This window comes from Hirundo rustica, chromosome 2 (assembly GCF_015227805.2).
Source record: "Hirundo rustica isolate bHirRus1 chromosome 2, bHirRus1.pri.v3, whole genome shotgun sequence".
NCBI classification, from domain to species: domain Eukaryota; kingdom Metazoa; phylum Chordata; class Aves; order Passeriformes; family Hirundinidae; genus Hirundo; species Hirundo rustica.
This window is the reverse complement of record NC_053451.1, coordinates 21264324-21284798: the sequence shown is the minus strand read 5'-3', so window position 1 is coordinate 21284798 and position 20475 is coordinate 21264324. Positions and strand designations below refer to the sequence as shown.

General features: G+C 39.6%; 2 protein-coding genes across 6 annotated transcripts in view; one reads left to right on the top strand and one right to left on the bottom strand.

The window, feature by feature from the left end:
• The window catches only part of CMSS1 (cms1 ribosomal small subunit homolog), a 222888-nt gene that overhangs the window by 83434 nt on the left and 118979 nt on the right, over positions 1-20475 (bottom strand). The window contains exon 2 of one of the 5 annotated variants that reach the window (XM_040089131.2): positions 19036-19370. The exons of the other annotated variants lie outside the window; for them this stretch is intronic. Coding sequence (XP_039945065.1) covers positions 19036-19162 — 127 coding nt within the window. The 5' untranslated portion in view covers positions 19163-19370. The remainder of the gene's footprint in view (positions 1-19035; positions 19371-20475) is intronic. 5 annotated transcript variants of the gene reach the window in all.
• FILIP1L (filamin A interacting protein 1 like) overlaps positions 1-20475 on the top strand; it is a 188514-nt gene that overhangs the window by 51072 nt on the left and 116967 nt on the right. The window lies entirely within an intron of this gene.

The window sequence follows — 20475 nt, the reverse complement described above, 5'->3', positions numbered from 1 at the left end:
GTCCAAACCTTTAAGTCATTTAAAGCAGGCAAAATCAGTGTCTAAGACGACAAACGAACAGGAGTCACACGCGATTTATCTGGCAGCCAATATTGAGAAAGCATGTGGGATGAAATGACAGAATTCTGTCCTCGCATGAATGCAGTCAGAGAAGCTGGAAAGCAGGAAAAAGCTGAAGATGTTGCAAGCGTAAGGGAAGAGAAAGCAGGGCTCCCATTGAATGTAGGCAACTAACAGAGCCAAAGACATGTCTAGACACACTGCAAGAGCTCTGTGAGGGTCAGGTATGGGAGCAGCCCAGCTGTGACTGCAGAACACAGAGCAGTTTATTAGCTCATATACCAACCTTGTTAGCAATCCACCTGGGGAGAGTGACTCTCTCGAAGTAACCAAAGTGTGGCGTAGAGTATGGGGAACCTAATGCTGTGGGGGATAAATAAGACCCTCCATTCCTATGTGAGTTTTTTTGAAAGAAAAAACAGCTTGCAGTTGGGAAGAATTTGAAAACGACATCTCTTGGATTCAGTCCTTGAAGTCTGACAACAGCAGTTTTGGTTGCAAAGGATTGTGGAGTTGCTGAAAACAAGGAACACAGCAACTCTGAGCTACAAAATCATTCACTGATTTTCTCATTTGTCAGTCAAATAAATTAGAACTCAGGCCTCCAACCTCAAATCCTTGTCCATAGTTACTGCAACCCCTATTTTTAGTAGGGTAAAAATTATATCCACCCAGACAATAAAACAGGATTGTGATTTGAAGTCAAATTAGTACCTTAACAATTTCTGGATCAAAGAACTTGAGTACTGAAGTCACCTCTTCTTTCTGTTCACTCAGTCCTCCAAGCAGCCACATGATGCCTAACACTGTGGGTTTGGGCGCATGGAAAGCCACTCACTGGAGCTTGCCCAGCTTCAGCTCAAGTACAAGACCAAACCTTTTCATAACAGGAACTACTTCAAGAAATCAGGAGGGACAATAACTCCAACAAAGCTATGAAACAGCCATATTTATATGAAGTCACGATTAATGTCTTACCATGTCCAAGTGCTTTAATAAAGTCAGGAACTGAGTATGTGGACCTTCACATCTGGGTAAATGATGACTGTGTATAAAATGGAGTTAGCATCCCATCTGCCCTACAAACTAAAGCGATGTGGTCAGCCAGGACTGATTTTTGCAGTGCTTGTAGTTTAGGTAAATCCAACCTATGTCAAGACTGAGAAGAGATCAAATCCAGTTGAAGATTTTTAAGAGAAAAGACTATAAGACGTAGACAGCAGAACTAAAGATCCTCACACAATAGAGAGATAATTTGTGCCATGGAAGCCCAGAGAGAATTGATCACTCAGGCTGCCTAAGGCTTTTGGGCGTGAGCAACATTTTAATGAACACTGCACCCACGCTCTAAGCTATTACATAGACATTCTCAGAGCCACTGTTAGACAAAACTGATGGAAGGATGAATCATGACTCCGCATGGGCAGCGTCACAGAGCTGGTAGAAAGCTGAGCCATGACCTCAATTTCACGCTCAACTCTCGTCCAAAGTATGCACCTCAACAAAAAGGCAAAAACGTACATTAAAAGTGCAAGCACTTCAATAGATGCTCAGACCATGGTCTGAGATACATCTGTTCTGTGAGGAAGAAAGGGAGGGAATGAAATAATAAGCCTGAGGGCACACTCCAGTATTTCTTCCATGACTTTTGTACATAAAGTCTTGGAACTTTCCATTGTCTCAGGACTCCAGGCAGTTTCCATCATCTAAAAAGGAAAAAAAATCAGCAGTCTACAAGAATTAATTGGGGCTGTAGGTATTTGTGTTTTAACATATAATTAAAATGTTGAACTGAAGTGAATTAAAAAAAAACGTGCTGTGAATACTGCAGTGCATAGGCAAATATGAAATATACTGGTGAGTCTTATTTCCCAATGTAAAAGCTTGCAGAAGCAGAAGCTTGGTCTGCATAGGAATTCAGTCTCCAAACCTGAATATTTTAGAAATCTACTCAATTATGTAAATCAGACATCCTTTTCTGTTATGGGGTCTGAAAAAGTGTCAGTCAACTTTTGTGCTGTCCTACCTTGTGACACCTAAACGCTGTAGAATGTTAGAAATGAGGCAACCAAGGTCAGGAGCAGTCCGTACTCTACAGCCATTTAGACTGAAAGAATATTTATTTTCAGTTCCTACAGGGGCATTCATAGAATTTTTTAAAGGGATCAAAAGGTCCCATTAACATTCCCCTGAGCTGCTATAATGCAAATCAAGCATAAAGTCATTAAAATTTGGTGTCAAGAAGTAGACTTTTTGTAACTGTAATTGTTTCCTAATTAGAGAAGAGACTATAGGGCATGTGTGGTTTATAATATTACATAACAAAAATAGCATTCCTTTTAACAATTGTCTAAATGCAGATTTAAACAATTAGCCAAAATACTGCCTCAAATATTATCATGTCCAATTAAAAAAAAAAAAAAAAAAGCTTTTAAAAGCACTCAAATGCAGTTATAGTAGGAAAGCCATAATATCCTATTTTGGTGATGTAAAAAGTCTAATCAGTACCAGGTGGATGAAGCATCAGTCCTAGAATGTCTTTATTCTGTGGGTTTATATAAAAAAGAGATGAGACCAAATCCACACCTAAATTCGACAAAATAATTTTTTTAGAGAAATACAAGGGCCGAATTCATGGAAGACCATGTGGACAGGTCAACTGATACTGTCTCAATATACTGCTCAAATAATCAAATTCAGCTTTTCAGAACCCTGTCCACCAAATACACTGCTCTCTCTGCCCCTCTCGATTTTTGCCAAACACTGATGTATGACAGCAGGACAGGCGAGGAAGGTAAAGATCCTCGAGCTGAGCTGTTCCAACCACACACCATTACAATTTAAATAAAATTTAAAAATTTTATTTAATATATCACCTATTATTTGATGTGTATATACATATATATATGTAAAATATGCACTATTAGTAAGCATTATATCCTCACATACATTTTCCAAGCTTGCCTTGTAATCTCGCAACATACATTTCCTCATGCTTTCTGCATTTCTGTGCCCAGTTCTACTGTGCTGTGTATTGTAAGCTAGAAATTTTCTTTCTCTCACGCTCAAGGACTCCCGTGTTTCTCCCCTGTGCTCCTGCACCTTTACCAATTTTTCCGTAAAAATAAAAAATTTGCAATAGACTTTTCTCCTCTTTCTCTACCCACATAGTAAAGAGGTTCCTTCACCTACTACCTGCCAGAGCAAATGACACAAAATTAAAGGACTAAGTATTCCGCTTCTGGCATAAATGACAGCCCAACTATTAGGACGTGCTTCTTCTCTAGAAGGAAGTTGTATAGACTTTAGTTATTTTTTAAGGTTTTGGGCTTTTGGTTTTTTTGGTGGTTTGTCAGACAGTGTCAGGGTAGTCAGCTTGCTCCTAGGGATGAGAAGAACCATAGGACAAGCAACACCTAGTGACAACTCATCACCACGCAATGAAAGTACAAATAAAAGTAAAGACTGGCAAAGCCTAGAGTTTGGAACACTAAGAAAAACAAAGCAGGAATCATAAATGTGGGATGCTGAAGGAAGACAGAGACAAGTGATGATAAGAAGATACACAGCCCATGGGAGATCACGAATTCTGGGATTAAATCCCACAAAAGCTTCTAGAATACGCTCAAAGTTTGTTCTGAAAGGCTGATGGGTAGATGGGAGTTATGAATATCAATAAATACCTTATTGAGGCAGCTACTTATTTGTTTCAAAGATCAAGAAGTATAGGAATCAGACACCTGCCAACAGAAATGTCATACTTCTCCAGCCCAAAGAACATTGCAACCTTAAAATAAACCCCACATTGGGTTGAAGTGCCTGATTTTGTTCTAAATATCTGAAGAGGCGAAAAAACAGAAAAAAAAAAAAAAGAAGGACAAGGCCAGTTCAGCAGTTGGAGTTGGAAAGCAAAGCAGAGCAGTGACAGTTTTGTTCTAGTTTTAGACGTGCAGTCCATGGAATCGGCTGAAAATAGCCAGGCAATGATGCCTGTTGCATTCTGGAGATTAGGATCAGGCAAAGGCTTTATGCTGGCTGCCAGCATTTGAATAGTTTTGAGACATTTCAGAAGACTACGTGATTCCAGAAGACCTTTTTTGTTTTTAAACTAGAGGGTGCTTTTAATAGATGTTGACTACAGTCAGGCCTTGTTTGAGAAAAGTACTGCTTATCTCAAAGTAAGCAGGACCCAGACAAAATGCTGCATCGGGTCACTGCCTCCTAACGAGATCTTTACTTAGGAGCTCTACCCATTGTGTTGAATACATGCAGCTTGAAAGTGAAGGCAGAACAACCTAACTGGTAGCAAAAGGTGTTAGTTAATAGTCAGGGTAAGAGCAATACTGGATGGACAGTAACTCCAGGACAAAAGCAGTGTCTGAAAAGCTTGTTCCTGGATTTCAAGCTGTGAATATCACCTGCCCTCAGTAACTGCAGCTTTGAGCAAAAGTGATGAGGGAATTACTGTTAGTTCTCATCCACCTAAGCAGGTTCCTCACCACATATAAGAGAACAGTCACAAGCACTGAGGGAAATGTGCTCATGTTTTGGCCAACACGGCACGAGATTAACAAGAAATGATAACTGGTGTGATTAACAAAAACCTGCACAACTCCTTCATTCTTTCTGTGAGCAGAGACAACTGGATGGCTACTGGATTCCAACCTGAATTGAACCAAAGCACCTGGGAAACTGAAATGAGATAACACTTTTGACACACAATTGTCAACAGCTATAGAAATCCTTTTTTCTCCCCTCTTTTTTTCCCCAAGAATTGGAAATAGCGACTCACTAGCTCTGCATCCTACAAATCCTACCCCCTGCAAGGAATTTTAATCATCACACTGCAGTCAGTTGAAAAAGCTTCAGTATTTAAAGGAAACTCGTGATTTTCAGAGTATTTTCTCCTCATATTGAAGGAAGCTGTTTAAATCTCTCTCCTTTATTACATGCTCCAGTACACCAAGCCATCTGAAGACAGGGAAATGGATTAGATAAATAGAAATATTTTTGTTATGACCTAATTTAAGGATCTTAAAAATAATACGATAACTTCAAAAACTGAAAGGCATCAAAAGGCTTAAAAGTATTGCAAAGACATGAGAGTGCAAGATATCTGGCAAGTATTGATAGAGCAACGTTTAACTCGAATGAGAAACAGGAGGCATTCAGAGACACATGGATACCATTCACATAAATTTATTACCAGGGCATTTCTGTTACTGTAATACTCTTTATACCAGGAGCCACATGCAATGGCTCAGCCTTTTCTGTTTATGTCATGTTGGTGAAAATTAAAGAAAGGTTTGAATTTGGAATTTGCTGCCCACCAGTACAATGTAAAAGATCAAGGTAGTAGAGCTTCTGCTCTTTGTAAAAGAAACCAACAGCCCTCGGAGAAAGCAATTTTGCAGCTTCTACAAAGTTCACACTAAACAATAGAGGAGATGGCTACAATGCAAAATTATGCTTGCCCCATAATACATGCAATTAACATCAGTCTAGCCCACTTCAAATTGCACCTTTAACAAAACTGCCTCATGTTTCTATCAAACTAATAAATGCACCGCTTCCTTGATTACCTTAAAAATTCATTTGTGCATTTGCACTAGCACTGAAACTTCATTAGCATTACTGCTTGTTCTACAGTATACCTTTAGTAAACCACTTTCCACCACGCCATCAATGGTTTTCAAACCATCTATTGCAATTCCCGCATTATTTTTACTGCTTGTATTATTTTCCATATTGCATTCCTCCTTTAGAGAAGCACTTAAGACATCACGTCAGCCTGAGTCAAAAACCTCCAAATTGTAAGTAGTAACAATTTCTCCTTATCAGGCAGTAAGTGTCCAGGACCCAAATAAGGTGAAGTAATTTGTAAACTGGAGAAATAATAGGGTCATAAGAAAAATTATTCCAAATGGTATCACAAACTGTTTTCCCAGTGGATGTCTGCCTCCACCTGTACACCAAATTCACATCATTAAGATATGATGGGAAGAACTCCTCAGCCGCATGCTGTTCACTACCAAGTTCTTTGATTCCCATGTACGATGCACAACCTCCTCAAATCACTCCTTGGTTTCTTGTGTTTATGGCTTCTCTTAAAGTAGCTTACTTTAGGAGAAGAAAAATACTGTGCCTAAATCCACAGGAAACATCACTGCCCCAACTCCAACCCGCATTTGTTTTACTTCTCCTTTGAGTTCCACTGCATGTGCCTGTGTCCTACTGTCATGTCCTAATACTCCTTGTCATCTCGCTGAGCTTATTTGCACAGCCCAACACTGCACTGTAAACCCCAGAACTTACACTCAGTTGGCTGCTGAGAGAGATGTGCTCCATTTTTCTATGATACAATATCCCAGTGTGGTTCTTTACAATAAAGCAGGGACAGAGGAGCTTCAAAAAAGCAGAGCTCCACAGGATGCCTGGTGCAGTGGACAGCACCCAGCCCAACACCTCTGAGAACTCCAACCTGATATAGTCACATGAAAACTACATGTTATAATGGCTCATTCCTTTTTTTTTTTTTTTTTTTTTTTTAAACCAAAATGCAGCCAGAGACAAAAGCAGCAACGCTACAGCTGTTGTTAAATCTAGACAAAACTCTTCCCATAGGTAAAGGGAGATGGGCTTATTAAGAAATATTTTATCCTGTGAATTCATGAAACCTCAAAAGCAAAAGAACATGGTTGTTCCAAAGAAAATCAATGTGTTTTCATGCAATATACTTCCTCCCCTAGTTTCTCTGACAATTCCTTCATCAAGACTGTCCCTTTTCCAGCATCTTTCTACTAAATGTTTTCTTTGGAGAATAACAGTGCATTTTGCAGATGGAACAGCCTGTCCTGTCTTTATTTGCTAAAAAAACCCACCCAAACCCAACAGCAAATGCAAAAACCACCCCAAAGCAACAAAAAAGAGAGATTTTTACTCAGAAGTAGCATTCCTAACATGAAAAAAAAAAAAACAACCACCTCACGCACACAGCACAAAGATTGTTGATTGTCTCACTCCGCTGGAATGCTTCACAAAATCCCTTATATCCCCATATGGAAGAAAAAGTCACAGCAGTTCTTGACTCTTCACCTATATTTTACAAATACCTCAGCTGAGAGGACACGTAAATTTTGCTCTCAGTTCTTCAGTGTGCTTAGGTCTCTCCACAGCATTTTAAGGCAAATTTCAGAACACAAATTCCATTTAACCAACATAGATGATCATAGAGGAGAGGAAAGAGGAAAGGAGGGAAAGATGGTTATCATTGATAACATTTTCTAATTTCTCACATGAGTTACACATTTAATTCCATGAAATTTCAATGGGATTGAAATAAGACCACTATGACCTAAATGCAATGAACACACACAACTCCATTCCACTCCACCCCACCACAGCAGTCACAGTCTTCCAACCGGGGTTGTACCATACTGAAATAAAATACTGACCATAGACAGTGCCTCTCACAATGTGCGTAAAGTGTAAGGGGACACAGAATTATCTAAGTCACTGGGTGTTACAGACATCACAAATGCACATAATGGTTTTTCTTACCTGTTTACCTAGGGGTTTTCACAGCTACAGTTCAATTCCTGCTCAAGGCCACAAAACAGGAAACTTTTTTGCAAGTCAAGGCAGATGGAGAATTTTAAGGGCCTATTCTCTCAATAAATACAATCATATGAAATTGTTAAGTGAAATATTAAAAAGAAATATTCTGGCCAGCTTTCCACATTCATGGAGGTGGCTGATTTTTTTTCCTCATCTGGCATGTGAGCAGCTGATAAGTGAGAATTTCAAGAAGCCTACAATGTTGCTATGTGAGACATTGTTACCTCAAACCTTTAACAACAGCTGAAGCACAATGTAGGCTGACTCCAGCACAGTAAATTTGCACAAGAGATTAAGGATGCATCATTTGAGCAGGGCAATATAACAATTTCACACCACTTGTAACCAATCTCTTGCTGCTCCTGTTAGCAATTAATGTCATTCACACATTAACAAAGGAAAAAAAGCAAAATCCTCAAGGCTTCACTGCTTTTCCTAACATGAGTACCCTGTTTCTCTGTTATTATAAAGATATTTCTATTTGTATGGATGACAGATTGAGGATTTATAAATTACTAATTCCCCAAATCTGCTTTAAATCTTTCATTTCACAGATTTTTTAACTCAAGTTCCATATTAGAAGAGGGGATTAGTATCACTGTTACAGAGACTACTGCCCATTAGTATAAAAACTTTCAGAATTTTGAGTCAGTGCCACCGAAGCAGAGCACTGTGCTGGATGGGAAACTGTTACTGCACTTATAATAGCTCATAATATGTTCAGAAATGCAACAAATCTGGAAAAAAAAAAAAAGTCTCAGCTCTAATTCATTACGCTTATATACTTAAAATAATCCATGCAGTGCTTTACAATCCTTTGCTCTTCCATAAACATGGTGTAATTTTGACATTTAAGCAAAAAGACTGCTCTGATTTATTTGCAGATTAAGTTGTACTTTTGCACTAAATGCTCAGCTGCTCTGCCCAACAGACCAAATCATGACATTTGCTCATATATGGTTATTCTCAGTTAAAAGCTCTCTCCATCTGCCTGGAGGTTTATTAATAACTCATCACCATGGTATCACAGCATCTTAAGGAAAATAAAACACAGAGATAGTTGCTAGGCTCTCCAGCCTCTAGGGATAAAAGGGAATATTTCTCGAGGAAGACTGGGAGAAACCCTTTTGGTGCATTTACTGATTCCCCTTGAGGGTGAGGCTAAGCCAAGAGATGGCCCCCATACTGTGTTCTGAAAGCTTCAAGTACTGCAGCCATCACTCAAACATGTCACCCATAATCCAATTCTTTGCACTAACACATTAAAAACAAATATCCAGAAATCCAAACTCTAAGGAAAAAGAGATTGGGGTGAAGGAATTAATCAATTTCTGCACCACTCCCATTTAACCCTCAAAAGGACTCTGCAGCCACATCATTGTTGCCCCCAGTCATATCAACCACACCAAGCTGTTTGCCAACATGCACTGAACCCAACACTGCCGTGCTGTAAACACATCTGACATTGGAGGCAGAAACAGAGAACAGGTCAAAGGTCCTCTACCCAGAAGATCTTCAGCTGTTTCTCACAAGTATTTTCCAATGTGCTGAACGTGAGGAGTGCCTTTACCCTTTACCTGTAACACCCTACCATCGATACTGAGAGAGGAGGTGTCCCCGTGGTTCTGACAGGTTTAAGCTCCAGAAGAAACAGGCAGTCTGCACTCTTGTAAACATTATCTGCTTCAATGAGGTCAGCTCTAAACATGCTAACATCTTCAGAGCACTAATATAGGGAAGCATCAAACTTAAATGCAGTAAAACACATATAGCAGACAGGGCTTGCTTGCAGATCACATCCCTTTTCAAAAAGCATGCACTGTCAAGGCTGCCACACTATTATTCCAGGAAAGAATGGGACTGCAAAGGAAAATCTGTCAAAACAACATGTATAATGCAGGGCACAAGAGTGTGCTTCCTTACAAACAACTACAGTATTAACTAAATGTTTTCTAAGGCCAAAAAGCAATGAAGTCAGAAGTCACACCTTTAGCTGGTATGCTGCTCTGATGAAGTGTCTCATGAGCAGGAAAGCTTCACAGAATCATTACGTCTTCTGTCAGGGAGAAACATCCAGCCATGCAAACTCTCCAGTCTACCCCCTGAGAGAGGGACAGTGAGTGCTTGGTTACACCATTCCCTTCCCTCTTCCCTGTTCAGACCTGAAAGCCAACAAGTCTGCAGAGAGAACGATAGGATGTGGAGATTCAACTCCAGTGTCATCTCCTTCAAGTCGCACTACTCGTTCATTTCTTCACATGTGAAGTCAACCCAACAAAAAGGTTGTGTGGCTCAGGGGACGGGGGAGACCAGAAACACCAGAGCCTTTCCCACTGAAGGGCTGCCATGACACAAAAAGCCACAAGGAGCAGGTCTGCCACACTCCCCCAGAGACGCTGCCATAGCTCAACTTATTTCCTCTCAGAAGGGCTTTCACTCTTTTGTGCTATTTGTTCAGTATTTTAGAAGAGGGGAAACTGCTTTTTGTCACATATTTTTCAAACTCATATTACTTCATCCTGAAGCAGAAGTCTGTCACCTCCATTAAGGATAAGAGGCTGTATTTTGATCTCTCAGGCGGCCTCATGTTAGGCTTCAAGAGCAGTTCAGCACAGGAGGAGATTACTCCTCTTGTCCTTCGGCTGCTCAGCTAATTAGTGCAAGCACCAAGAAACCAGAAAATCTTTTTCTTTTTTTGCCAGATAGTTGTTGTAGTTCTGAGAGGCAATGATTCTGGCAATGTGAAGCTGTGTGCTACTTAAGGTCTTCCTTAAGGGTGAAAAAGAAGCCTAGGTCAAGGTAAAAATGTCTGGAAACAAACAAATCATCCTGATCTAACCATGCCTGTCAGGGTGCATTTTGTCCATCTCTGTATCCAAAACATATAGAACTAATTCTATTTTCTAAAACAGTAATTGTTGATTGATGAGTCATCTTTCCTGTAAATTTATTTTTTAAAGTGATTTTGGCATTGTTCCTTGAAATTCCTCTCTGGCTATGTAATGGAAATTCTGACCTCACACTCTGGTTTCTTTAACATCACAGACACACAGATTATGAGTTTAGGAAGACCAAACAGTTGAATAAAGGATGCAATGTAGAAATCTGTAGCTTGAAAAGAAAGCAAGCTGTACTAAATAAACATGCAAGTAAATATTTAACTGTGTGGCCATTAGGTCATGTTCCTAATAATACAGCAACTCATTTATTGTAATTAAGAATTCATGGGGGAAGGGGTTGCTTTCCTCTTTTCTCTCCCAAAATTGGTTGTGTGGTTAAAGTTGCTGGCAAGTGAAACTCACCAAAATATATCAAAGTTTAGGGGTTTTTTTCCATTAATTAGCAACTCCCCATATTACTGTTTCTAAAGCATACTGCAATTAGTAGTCAGAAAACACAAAGTAGAAAGATGCAAGCCAGAAGAGAGTAGAAAGAAAAGAAAAGCACCAAAGAATACATTAATGAGACACATTTATTGCAGAGGGTAGCATAACACTCTTCAGACTGCAACCACCAACAGTAAGGGCTTTTCTTCCCTATTCTCCCTCCATTTGGGGCAATGGAGAAAGCACATGGCAGCTCAAAGTCCTCAGCTATGCTGAGTTCAAAACACATACCAAAGAACTCAGAACTCTGAATTGCCTTAGTCCCATGAGAAGAATTGGATGGGTTTTTATAGCAAGAACACGCCTGAGAACTACTCTGATTGATCTAAAATATCATTTAATAAATAGAAGAGAATTTCCTTCCACTCTGCCTGGATTCAGCTGGCAGGAAAACTCCACAGTAGAAACAGACAGCACTGTAAGCACCTGCTAGAGCCGGCATTTGCGGTCAGTCAAACACAAATCACAAACCACCATGGTCAGCTAAATCCATCAAGTGGCACATTCATGGCTCATGAAGGCCAAGCCTGTTGGAAACAAATTCACTATCTTCCAGCTGTTAAGTGGGATGGTCAATGGACATGATAACATGAGCTTCAAATTATGCATTCTTGGAAAAACTCTAAACAAGATTTCTCAGATGACAGCACTCTTATGGTCTCTGATAATTCTTCATGGTCATGCCAGAGGGCATCCCACTCCATCCCACCCATGTTTAGCTTGCTCCACCAACCAGCTTTCATTCAGGCTGAGCAAAAGGGACAAGATATTTGGGAATGAGCTCTACTAGCTTCTCTAACCACAGGGCAGCCCACAGCAGTCTCTTCACAGGTTTCATTAGACACTGAACAACTCAAATGGCCAATTTAAGCCAGAAAAACTGCAGCAAATTTGAAGCTTTGAAGACAGTCCGTGCTCTTGCCCATCAACATGGCACTCTGAATGGAAACCGTGCACCCAACAGTAAATTAGCTCTGCCTAGGTAGGCTGGCACGTGACCGAGCTGCTGGGACTACAGGCAGCTTTGCAGCTGTTTTGAAACTCATAGGAACATCTGTTCTCAGTCTGTTGATTTGAGGGAATGAGTTAATGTGACTTGTACAAGTCTGATGGCTGACTGATAAGGTTTCAGAAAACATGTGTGAAAAGATGCTACTGAAAAAAAAATCAATGTTTTGTAACATTCTCAGCTCTTATCATAACTTTAATGACATTCTTTTGAGTTCTCAAAAGAAGACAGTAAAATTATTTGGTTTTTACCTTTTCAGTCTCAACAATCAACCTAACAGCTGGTAAAATGCATTGTTATTTGAAAAACAAACAAAACAAAACAAACAAACAAAAAACAACAAACCAACAAACCAACCTTCAGATTTTCATGTAGACAACATCAATAAAAAAACAGTTCAAAGTTTCTGATAACAGGTAAAAGCCAAGCTGAAACTGTTTCTGCATACATTAATGGCTCAGAGCTCGCTGTAAATTAATAAAAAAAAAGCCTGTGACCTACAAATGAAATACAGTTTTAATACAAGCTAGTACAGACTCCCTTACATACAGTGATCAGTGGGTGCAGGAGAGAAATGGCCAAAAGCTTTCTTATTGCATTGATGCAATTTTAAGTAAAGCATTTTCAAATTCTCCACATCATTCTCTTCAGCTTCATTGGCAAACTTCCACTGATACTGGGGGAGATGGGCGTCCTTTCTAGTCACACACATACAATGTTATAAGAGTCGTTGGGCAGAACATGGGGAAAAAATATTTAACATCTGTGTAGCTCCTTCAGCTGCCCGGGAAACATCCACCAGATGTTCCTAGATGTTACCTCAGCTGCCTCCCAAACCTCTATCACATCTGCTCTCGTCCTTGCTGAATACCAGTGGTAACTGAACTAATGTTTCACTTAACTCACCTTTGTAAAATATTCTCAACACCCTTGAGGAACTCCTTTTTAAGGAGTCATGCTACCCAAAAAAAGAAATGCAAAAATCCCCTGTGATTACATGATTGAATTTCCAGAAATTCTCAGGTTATTTAATACATAGGGAATACCATCATCTATACAAAAGTATTATTTGAAGTGATGATATCTTTTCATAAACACAAATATTGAAACAGCAACAGAAATAATGGTCCACAGAAACTACCAGAATTAAAGAGGAAAAAGGGGAAGGAAGAAACTCCGTTGTTATTAAATACTCCTCTTCATCAGGGACACCAAAATTCTTCCGCAAGTCCTTCCTTATAATACCTAGAACTGAAACTATTTCCTGTGTTCAGCTACTGAAAATCTCCTCTGCCTATCACCTTTATGATATGCAAGATTTGCTTACACTTAGCAACAGTGGAAGTACTGCACTCGTGTTGAGTAGGGAAGAGGAATGAACACAAAAAACCCCTTAACCACCAAAAAATCCCCATGCACAAAAAAACCCCACAAATCACCAAACACAGAGAAAGACCACACAGATCAAAAACTCTTAACATTTTCTATTCTGGAATTTTAAAAACTCAAGTTTACACATAAGCAATATATAGCATCTGTGTACAATCTAAAATAATCCAAAAGAAAGTATCTTCATAAGACTGTTAGTGTAGTCCAATTTGTCTATTATTCTCAATGACCATCATTTTTAAAATGTGTAATTTTTAAATGCGTATTCCAAACTCTCTCAAGTTTTTCTTCAAACTTTGTATTTTCAGCCCAAAACATTTTTCTAGGTATTTTCCAGGTGTGCTACACCATACTATGTAATGTAGAGAAAAATACAATAAAGGCATCAGAAAAGCAAAATATGGACAAATCCATGTTACCACTGTGCTCTAGCTGATACCCTGCATGACCCCGAACAAATGATTTAGCCGCATTCCCACCAAAAATGGAGAGGGCTCCAGACTCTAAAAAATGACTGTCAGACCAAAAAATGTTTACAGAGCAGCTTGCAATCATCAAACAGAGAGTTCTGTAAATGGAAAGTATTACAGCATGTGGGATGTTCTAGCCATGCGTTTAAAAAAAACCCAGAAGAGCAGAAAAAAAGAACCTTCACAATCATGACTAGGCACATGCTCCAAACAGAAATGAAACTCCTGCTTCTCTGGTATAGCTCTTTGATTTTTCATTACTTATACTTGATAAATACTGTGTCTATAAACAAGAAAAATACATCAAAAGCTCACCCTTTCAGGATCAAATAAAAGCTGCTGAAATACTTTGCAAACTGCAGGCACGACAAGGTTCTTGGAAAGAGGCAGTATCTAGTACCAGATTTCATTCCTATAGCTCAAAGTTAAATTTCCAGGTACCAAGGTATTTTCTGCAGGTTTCAGTCACCTTTATAAATTAAGGGATAAAAAGAAAATGAAAACTATGTGTGCCAGGTCAGAGTGCAACAAAGAACATACTAACCATTGACTTGACAGATGGAATGAGAAGCTCTTGCCTTTTATTTGTGCATGAGAAATGAAGATAACTCAATGTTTGTTTGCAGATGAGAAATCAAGATACGTTTATTTGCAGGAAAAGAGGGTATCACTATTTGAAAGGAACACAGAAAGTTTCTTTTTCTCCTCCTCGGTAAAATTTGGATGAAGGAACAATGAAATCAAATGCCACTGTTTCCTAGAGAAATACTTGTTCAAGCAAACAAAGAAATACATCCACGATTATGAAGGGAAGCCTAAAACCAACTCTAACTTGTTTCCAAATGCATAGCATAAGCAAAGCAAAAGCCTCCTATTTTCTCCATAATTATTTTTTCTTACCAAAAAAATCAGCTATACCTTTCATCCAACATGTAAGTCAAAACAGATAAAAGAAATAAGCATTTTCTCTCCATGTGTGAAATTAATGATTAACCTCGATAATTAAAAGCATCAGAATGCTGAACACCCATTGGTTTCTCTGAGCATTCATCCATACTGCACATGTGACAGTGGTTTCAAAGAAAATCTGGATTAAATAACATGATTCAGATGTGAAGAGGCTGACAATAAACAGCATTTTAGGACTGTTCAGTCATAAACCAGCAAGCTTTAGCACTGCATGTCCACATTAGGAAAAACGAAACGGCTTCTTCCGAGAACACACGCTGGGTCTTTGACCCATGTGCCTGCATTTTCCCCCTGAAAACCAGGGGAAATTTGTTTTCCTGATTTCTTTTGTTCCTTACAGCCGCACAGAATCAAGTGAAACTACTTAAAAAAAAAAAAAAAAAAAAAAAAAAATCACAACTTTGCTTTTAAAATCTTAGAAAAAAGTTTTACTCACTTTTGTAACTTTTAATAAAATCATTTTATGATGTTGTTGTTTTAAAAGAACAATGCTCACACAAGAACTAAAAACAAAGCCATAAAAGACTTTTCTCAAAGATTACTATGTGGACTGGATGGCCTATGATAATGCAAAAGCTACTCAGTGCAAACACGTCCTGATTGTAGCATAAATGATAGGGCTACCCACAGCAAGGAGGCAACTACAGAGCTCTGGGAAGAAAACACAAAACACAGTGACCTCTTCCACATTGTATAAGGGCCCTCCTTCCCTATATCCCTTCAAATTCCAACAGGCAAGGGTCTTTTGGCAGTTTCCATAACCACTAATTCTTCTATAAAATGAATGAAAGAACGAACACTGTAACTAGTCTCACCGCATTTCTCAAATTTTCTAGGCTATGGTGGATGGATGAATTTATCATGCTTTAAAAGAAACTTCACAAACGCAAGTATATGTCACAACACACCATTAGCAGATGCTGATTACAAAATGTGTCTGATGGAGGGTCAGGTGTGCTTAATCATACAGTTCACAGTAAAATACAGATTACTATGGATATGTTACCACAACGAGGCACAGTTTCCAAACCCCAAAGTTGAAAATAGATTTCAGAATAGAATTTGAGCAGATTTGTCAAAACCAGCAAGACATGACAAAAAAAAAAAGGCATGACTGCAGACTTGTCCTCCTGTTCCTGAAATCTTTCTCTGGCTGTTATAGATGACAGACAGGACTAGGTGGCCAATGGTCTGACAATACATCTGCTTCTCAATGCTCAGTAGAAGTCACATATAAAGAAGCGATACGCTTTCTTAAATAGTCTATCCATTCAACTGATTCTATGGTCTTTTTATTACTTAATTTTTTAATAGAAGTCCTTTTATTGTTAATGGATGTGGTTTATGCAAATCTTATCCACCACAGACACAGATTTATAAGTTACTCTAAATTACAGTGCTGTAACGGGACAGTGAAACTCAGTGTAGTAATTTCCAGAGGCATGATGCCTAGAGCCAAAGTTTAATTTCAGCTCTGAAGCAAATTCCCTTTGCTCCTTTAGGTTACTCATCTGCATTTCCTCCTCTCTAAACCCTCTCCAAACCTGCCTCCCAGGATTGTGCTGGAAGTTTACTTAAAGAATGTGACTCAACCTAGCACTGCCACCTGAAATCCAGATATAATCAATAATGAGCCAAAGCTCTACTTGGGCAAAAGCTGCATCGGAGGAAAAGCGCACCTTCCATTGTGCCTCTCCGAAGTGGTCTCACAAAACACCGAAGGAAAAGCTGTGCTATTTTTATCTCTGCCAGCAAGTGCAGCACTCTGCCTTTAAGTGTGCAGCCAGGAAAGCTGCTTAGCTTTCTTAGAGCCACACTCTGACCTGTGGCATCGTGGCTTCTCTGCTAACCAGCTCAAGCTAGCAATGCAGACAGCAGACAGGTGATAATCTGTGTTCACCCGCCTACAGAGCCCCCAGATGCAGAGCAGAGGCATCACTGGTTGTGAGCATGCATCCTCTGCCAGGAGTCACCTCTCCTCAGAGCATACGTCTCTCTTTTAGTACACACAGCCAAAGGGCAGGTCAACACTCCTTAAACTCGCCTAGCTGCTTGCATTATCATTCTCTAGTCATTTCCACCCAAGACAGATTAGCCCAGATGAGCTCCCTCAACTTTTTTGGTTATTCTGAGCCTGCTTGTTTTGACCAAAACAAGCCAGGGAACAACTGCAGCTGAGAAAGTTGGTATGAGAGGGCAGAATTTTGCAAAAGATGTGATAAGTTCTTGTAGGCAACCAGCACGCCATTAATGAATGCCCAAGGACTTGTTCAAATTATGCAGCTGCCAGATGCACTCCTCCCTGTGTCACTCACAAGACTCCACAGTCAGGAGACTCCCTGTGTACCAGATTTGATCACCTCCATCTCTCTGTTCAAGTACTTTCATACACTGTGATCCCAGTTGGTTTTGGCATCAGTATCAAGAAAATAATTTCAGGCATGTGTTCTTGAAGAGACTGTTTTTTATGTAACACTAACCAGCTTCACATTATAGAGCAAAAGGAAGGGGAAGCTACTGGAAGTACTGTAACTGCAAAATGTCATTAACTTTCCATCTGGTCAGCTCCTGGCAATTCCAGAGGTATCACAGCAGGCACGTTCATGTCCCACCTCCCTGGTTCTCATGACAGTCATCATCACCCCCTTAACTTTTTGGCCATAAGGATCACTTCAGCATATACTGCAGGCTAAAGATCCTCACAGAGTATTTTCAGTCCTTAACTACAGAGCTGTGAGACAGCTTGTGGATGAACGTCCAGTTCTAGTGACAAGATGAAATGATGGAGAAGCTGTTATTGCTCTCAGAAGCAAGCTGTTCCTCTAAGTTCCAGAACCAGTTTCTGCAAGTAAGTTTATGGAAGTGTAAGGAGAAGAGCTGCCAAAAGAAAAGAAAAAAAAACCAAAAAACCCCAAACCCTCACCAGTCATTTAGTACACAGAAAAGCGTTAAACTGCTGTCAGTCATAAGTTCCTCAAGGTCTGACTGTTTCTGTACCAAGTGTACTGCCAGATCCACTAAAGAAAGTGAGGACAAAATCAATGCATGTGCTCAGACACACACAGTCCACGACAGCCACCTCACTCAGATCTCCGGGCAAGATCAATTTCAACTATGCTGATGACCATCCCGGAAAAGAGATTATATTCAGATTTGTAACTGATAATAAAAATAACCCCAAACATATATTAACACAAGACAAAACATGAGCATCTCACAAGAGAATTATCTGAAACCTAACACTTACTTAATTTCATTTCATCACAACAAGACAGGTGATCTGCTCATAAGCAAATGTTGGCTGTTTTTACTGTGTACCATGTTAGAATCAAGACATTACAGGCCCCTGTAACTGACAGCAAACCAGAGAGCCAATGTTCAAAGAACTAACGCTTTCACCTTATTCTAGATGGTTAAATTTAGTTTCAGTTGGCAATTTTGCCAGGTCAAAAAAAAGAGCAGATGAACTCAGACATCCAATCTTTCCACTCTACATAAAATTCATTAGCAAACTTGTACACACTTTCCATCTATTTACATTTACTGGCACCGAAGCACCGAAAGGATATGAACTCCTTTCCCCTTTTCCCCTGCAGCAACACTGTCTCCAAGCCTCATTACCTAAACTGAATATAGTTATAGGACAACTACGAGCAGTCACACATCTAAGAACCAATATATTAGTCAACAACTGATTATACTAAAAATGTGATACTCATTTGAGAATATCCTTATAAAAAACCCTAAGAAATCCCATGACTTTTTATGAGTCTTTTAAGCTGTAATCAATTTATAGCCTAGAAACAGAGTCAGCTGCTATATATAATCAAGGCTCCTCGTAAGAAGCACAGCTTTGCAATGACTCAACGTGCATTGTTCTCAACCTACATGAGCCTGAAACACTGCAATCACTACCAAGCACAGCTCACGGAATCTTCCCACTAAAATCCACAGGAAGGTAATTTCACCTTCCCCTCCCTGTCAGAAATCACTGGAAATTGCTAGAAAACGGAGTCTGCCTTCCTTTGCCACAGCTACTGCCTTCCAAACACAATTCCCACCTTTGATATCACTAGGTAATTAAGTGCCCCCAGTATAATTGTGATGCCCACATGCCTTTATTCTTGTTCCCTACCTAGTATGCTGTCAGGCAATGGGGGCCTCTCCTGAAGTAGTCTTGACACCTCCACAGAAAGACTCCCACGGCCCTGAAATGCTGTTCTGTTCTTAACATGCTCAATGAGCCTGGCAGGAGAGATCATACTCAGATCCAGCTTTCAGTTCTTCCTTCCTCCACATTCTGGTGTGTGCTGGCCCTTTGCCCACAAGTCCAGATCAGGAATGCTGGTAGGAAGGGACATTGCTCATCGCTGCAGAACACCTCCTCTGTAGGGAAATGCAGAAATCCTCCTGGCCAAAGCTTCCTTTTGCATTTGGAACAGACCTTGGTTTAACAAAAGGCAAATTTTCCTATTCAAGTGGGAAACAAGCAGAAAATGCAACACATATGAGTAAAACTCATATGTGAGTAAAAACTCATGTGAGTGAGAATTCCCATTCCTAGTAAATAATTATTATCTGCAGTAATAGGCAGTGCAGATCCCACCTCTCTTCTTTATGTGCGTGTGTGTGTAGGGTTGGATTTTTTTCCCTGCTTTCTCTCCCCTCTCTTTTTCTTTAATTATAGCATCAAAAGAAAACTAAGATGTTTTGGAGACATAAATGAAGCATTCCTGCTCAGGAATGGCATCAGCATCTGGACACCTGGCAAAACATAGTTCAATACCTCTTGTACTTATTTCTCAACCCCTCCTGACAGCAAGCATGAAGAGTCTTGCCTTTCTTATTTACCAACAAGAATTAAAGCTGAGAGTGTTCAGAACTCCATTTCCATAGGTTTTGTTCTAGATTGCTTTGATCTGGGGGGAGGAAGGAGGAGAGGAGCAGAGCACATCTTAAGTTCACAAAGCTAAAAGCCAAGATGCACAAAACTGAAGCATTCCAAAGTTAAAAATAATCATCCTTAAACTGCAAGAGCAGAGCTGTAATTTTGAGCAGTACAGCATGACATCACGGTTTATGTGGGGCCAGCTCAATAAATCAAACTGTGCCTAATTAGAGATCATACTGCAAATCTACATTATTGGGACAAATAATTGAAACAGAACAGTCCGTAACACAAGCCAGATATGTTTACTAAAATATGTTTTTTTCAAACTTTTATGTTCACTACTGCTCACAAAGCTTTCACATTTAGTAAATTACAGACCCCGAAGCTTTTATTTTAGGCTGACTTCACTTTCAAGGAATTCTTCAATTAACTTTACGTTGCTTCAAGCTCTTCATCCAAAGAGAAAACAATCTGTGGTTTCTAACTTCTCCCAGTGCCAATGGCTGCCCTCCATGTTCGACTTGCAGGACTTACTGTCTTTTTAGAGCCAGGATCTGTTTGTCTAAAATCAGCCTAGTTGTCATAGTATTTTGACAAGTCCTCTATAAAAGGAGAACAAACCTTTGTGGTGGGTGAACCGCTAAGAATAATGAAGGTTGTTCTCATAATCTCAACAGATAAGTG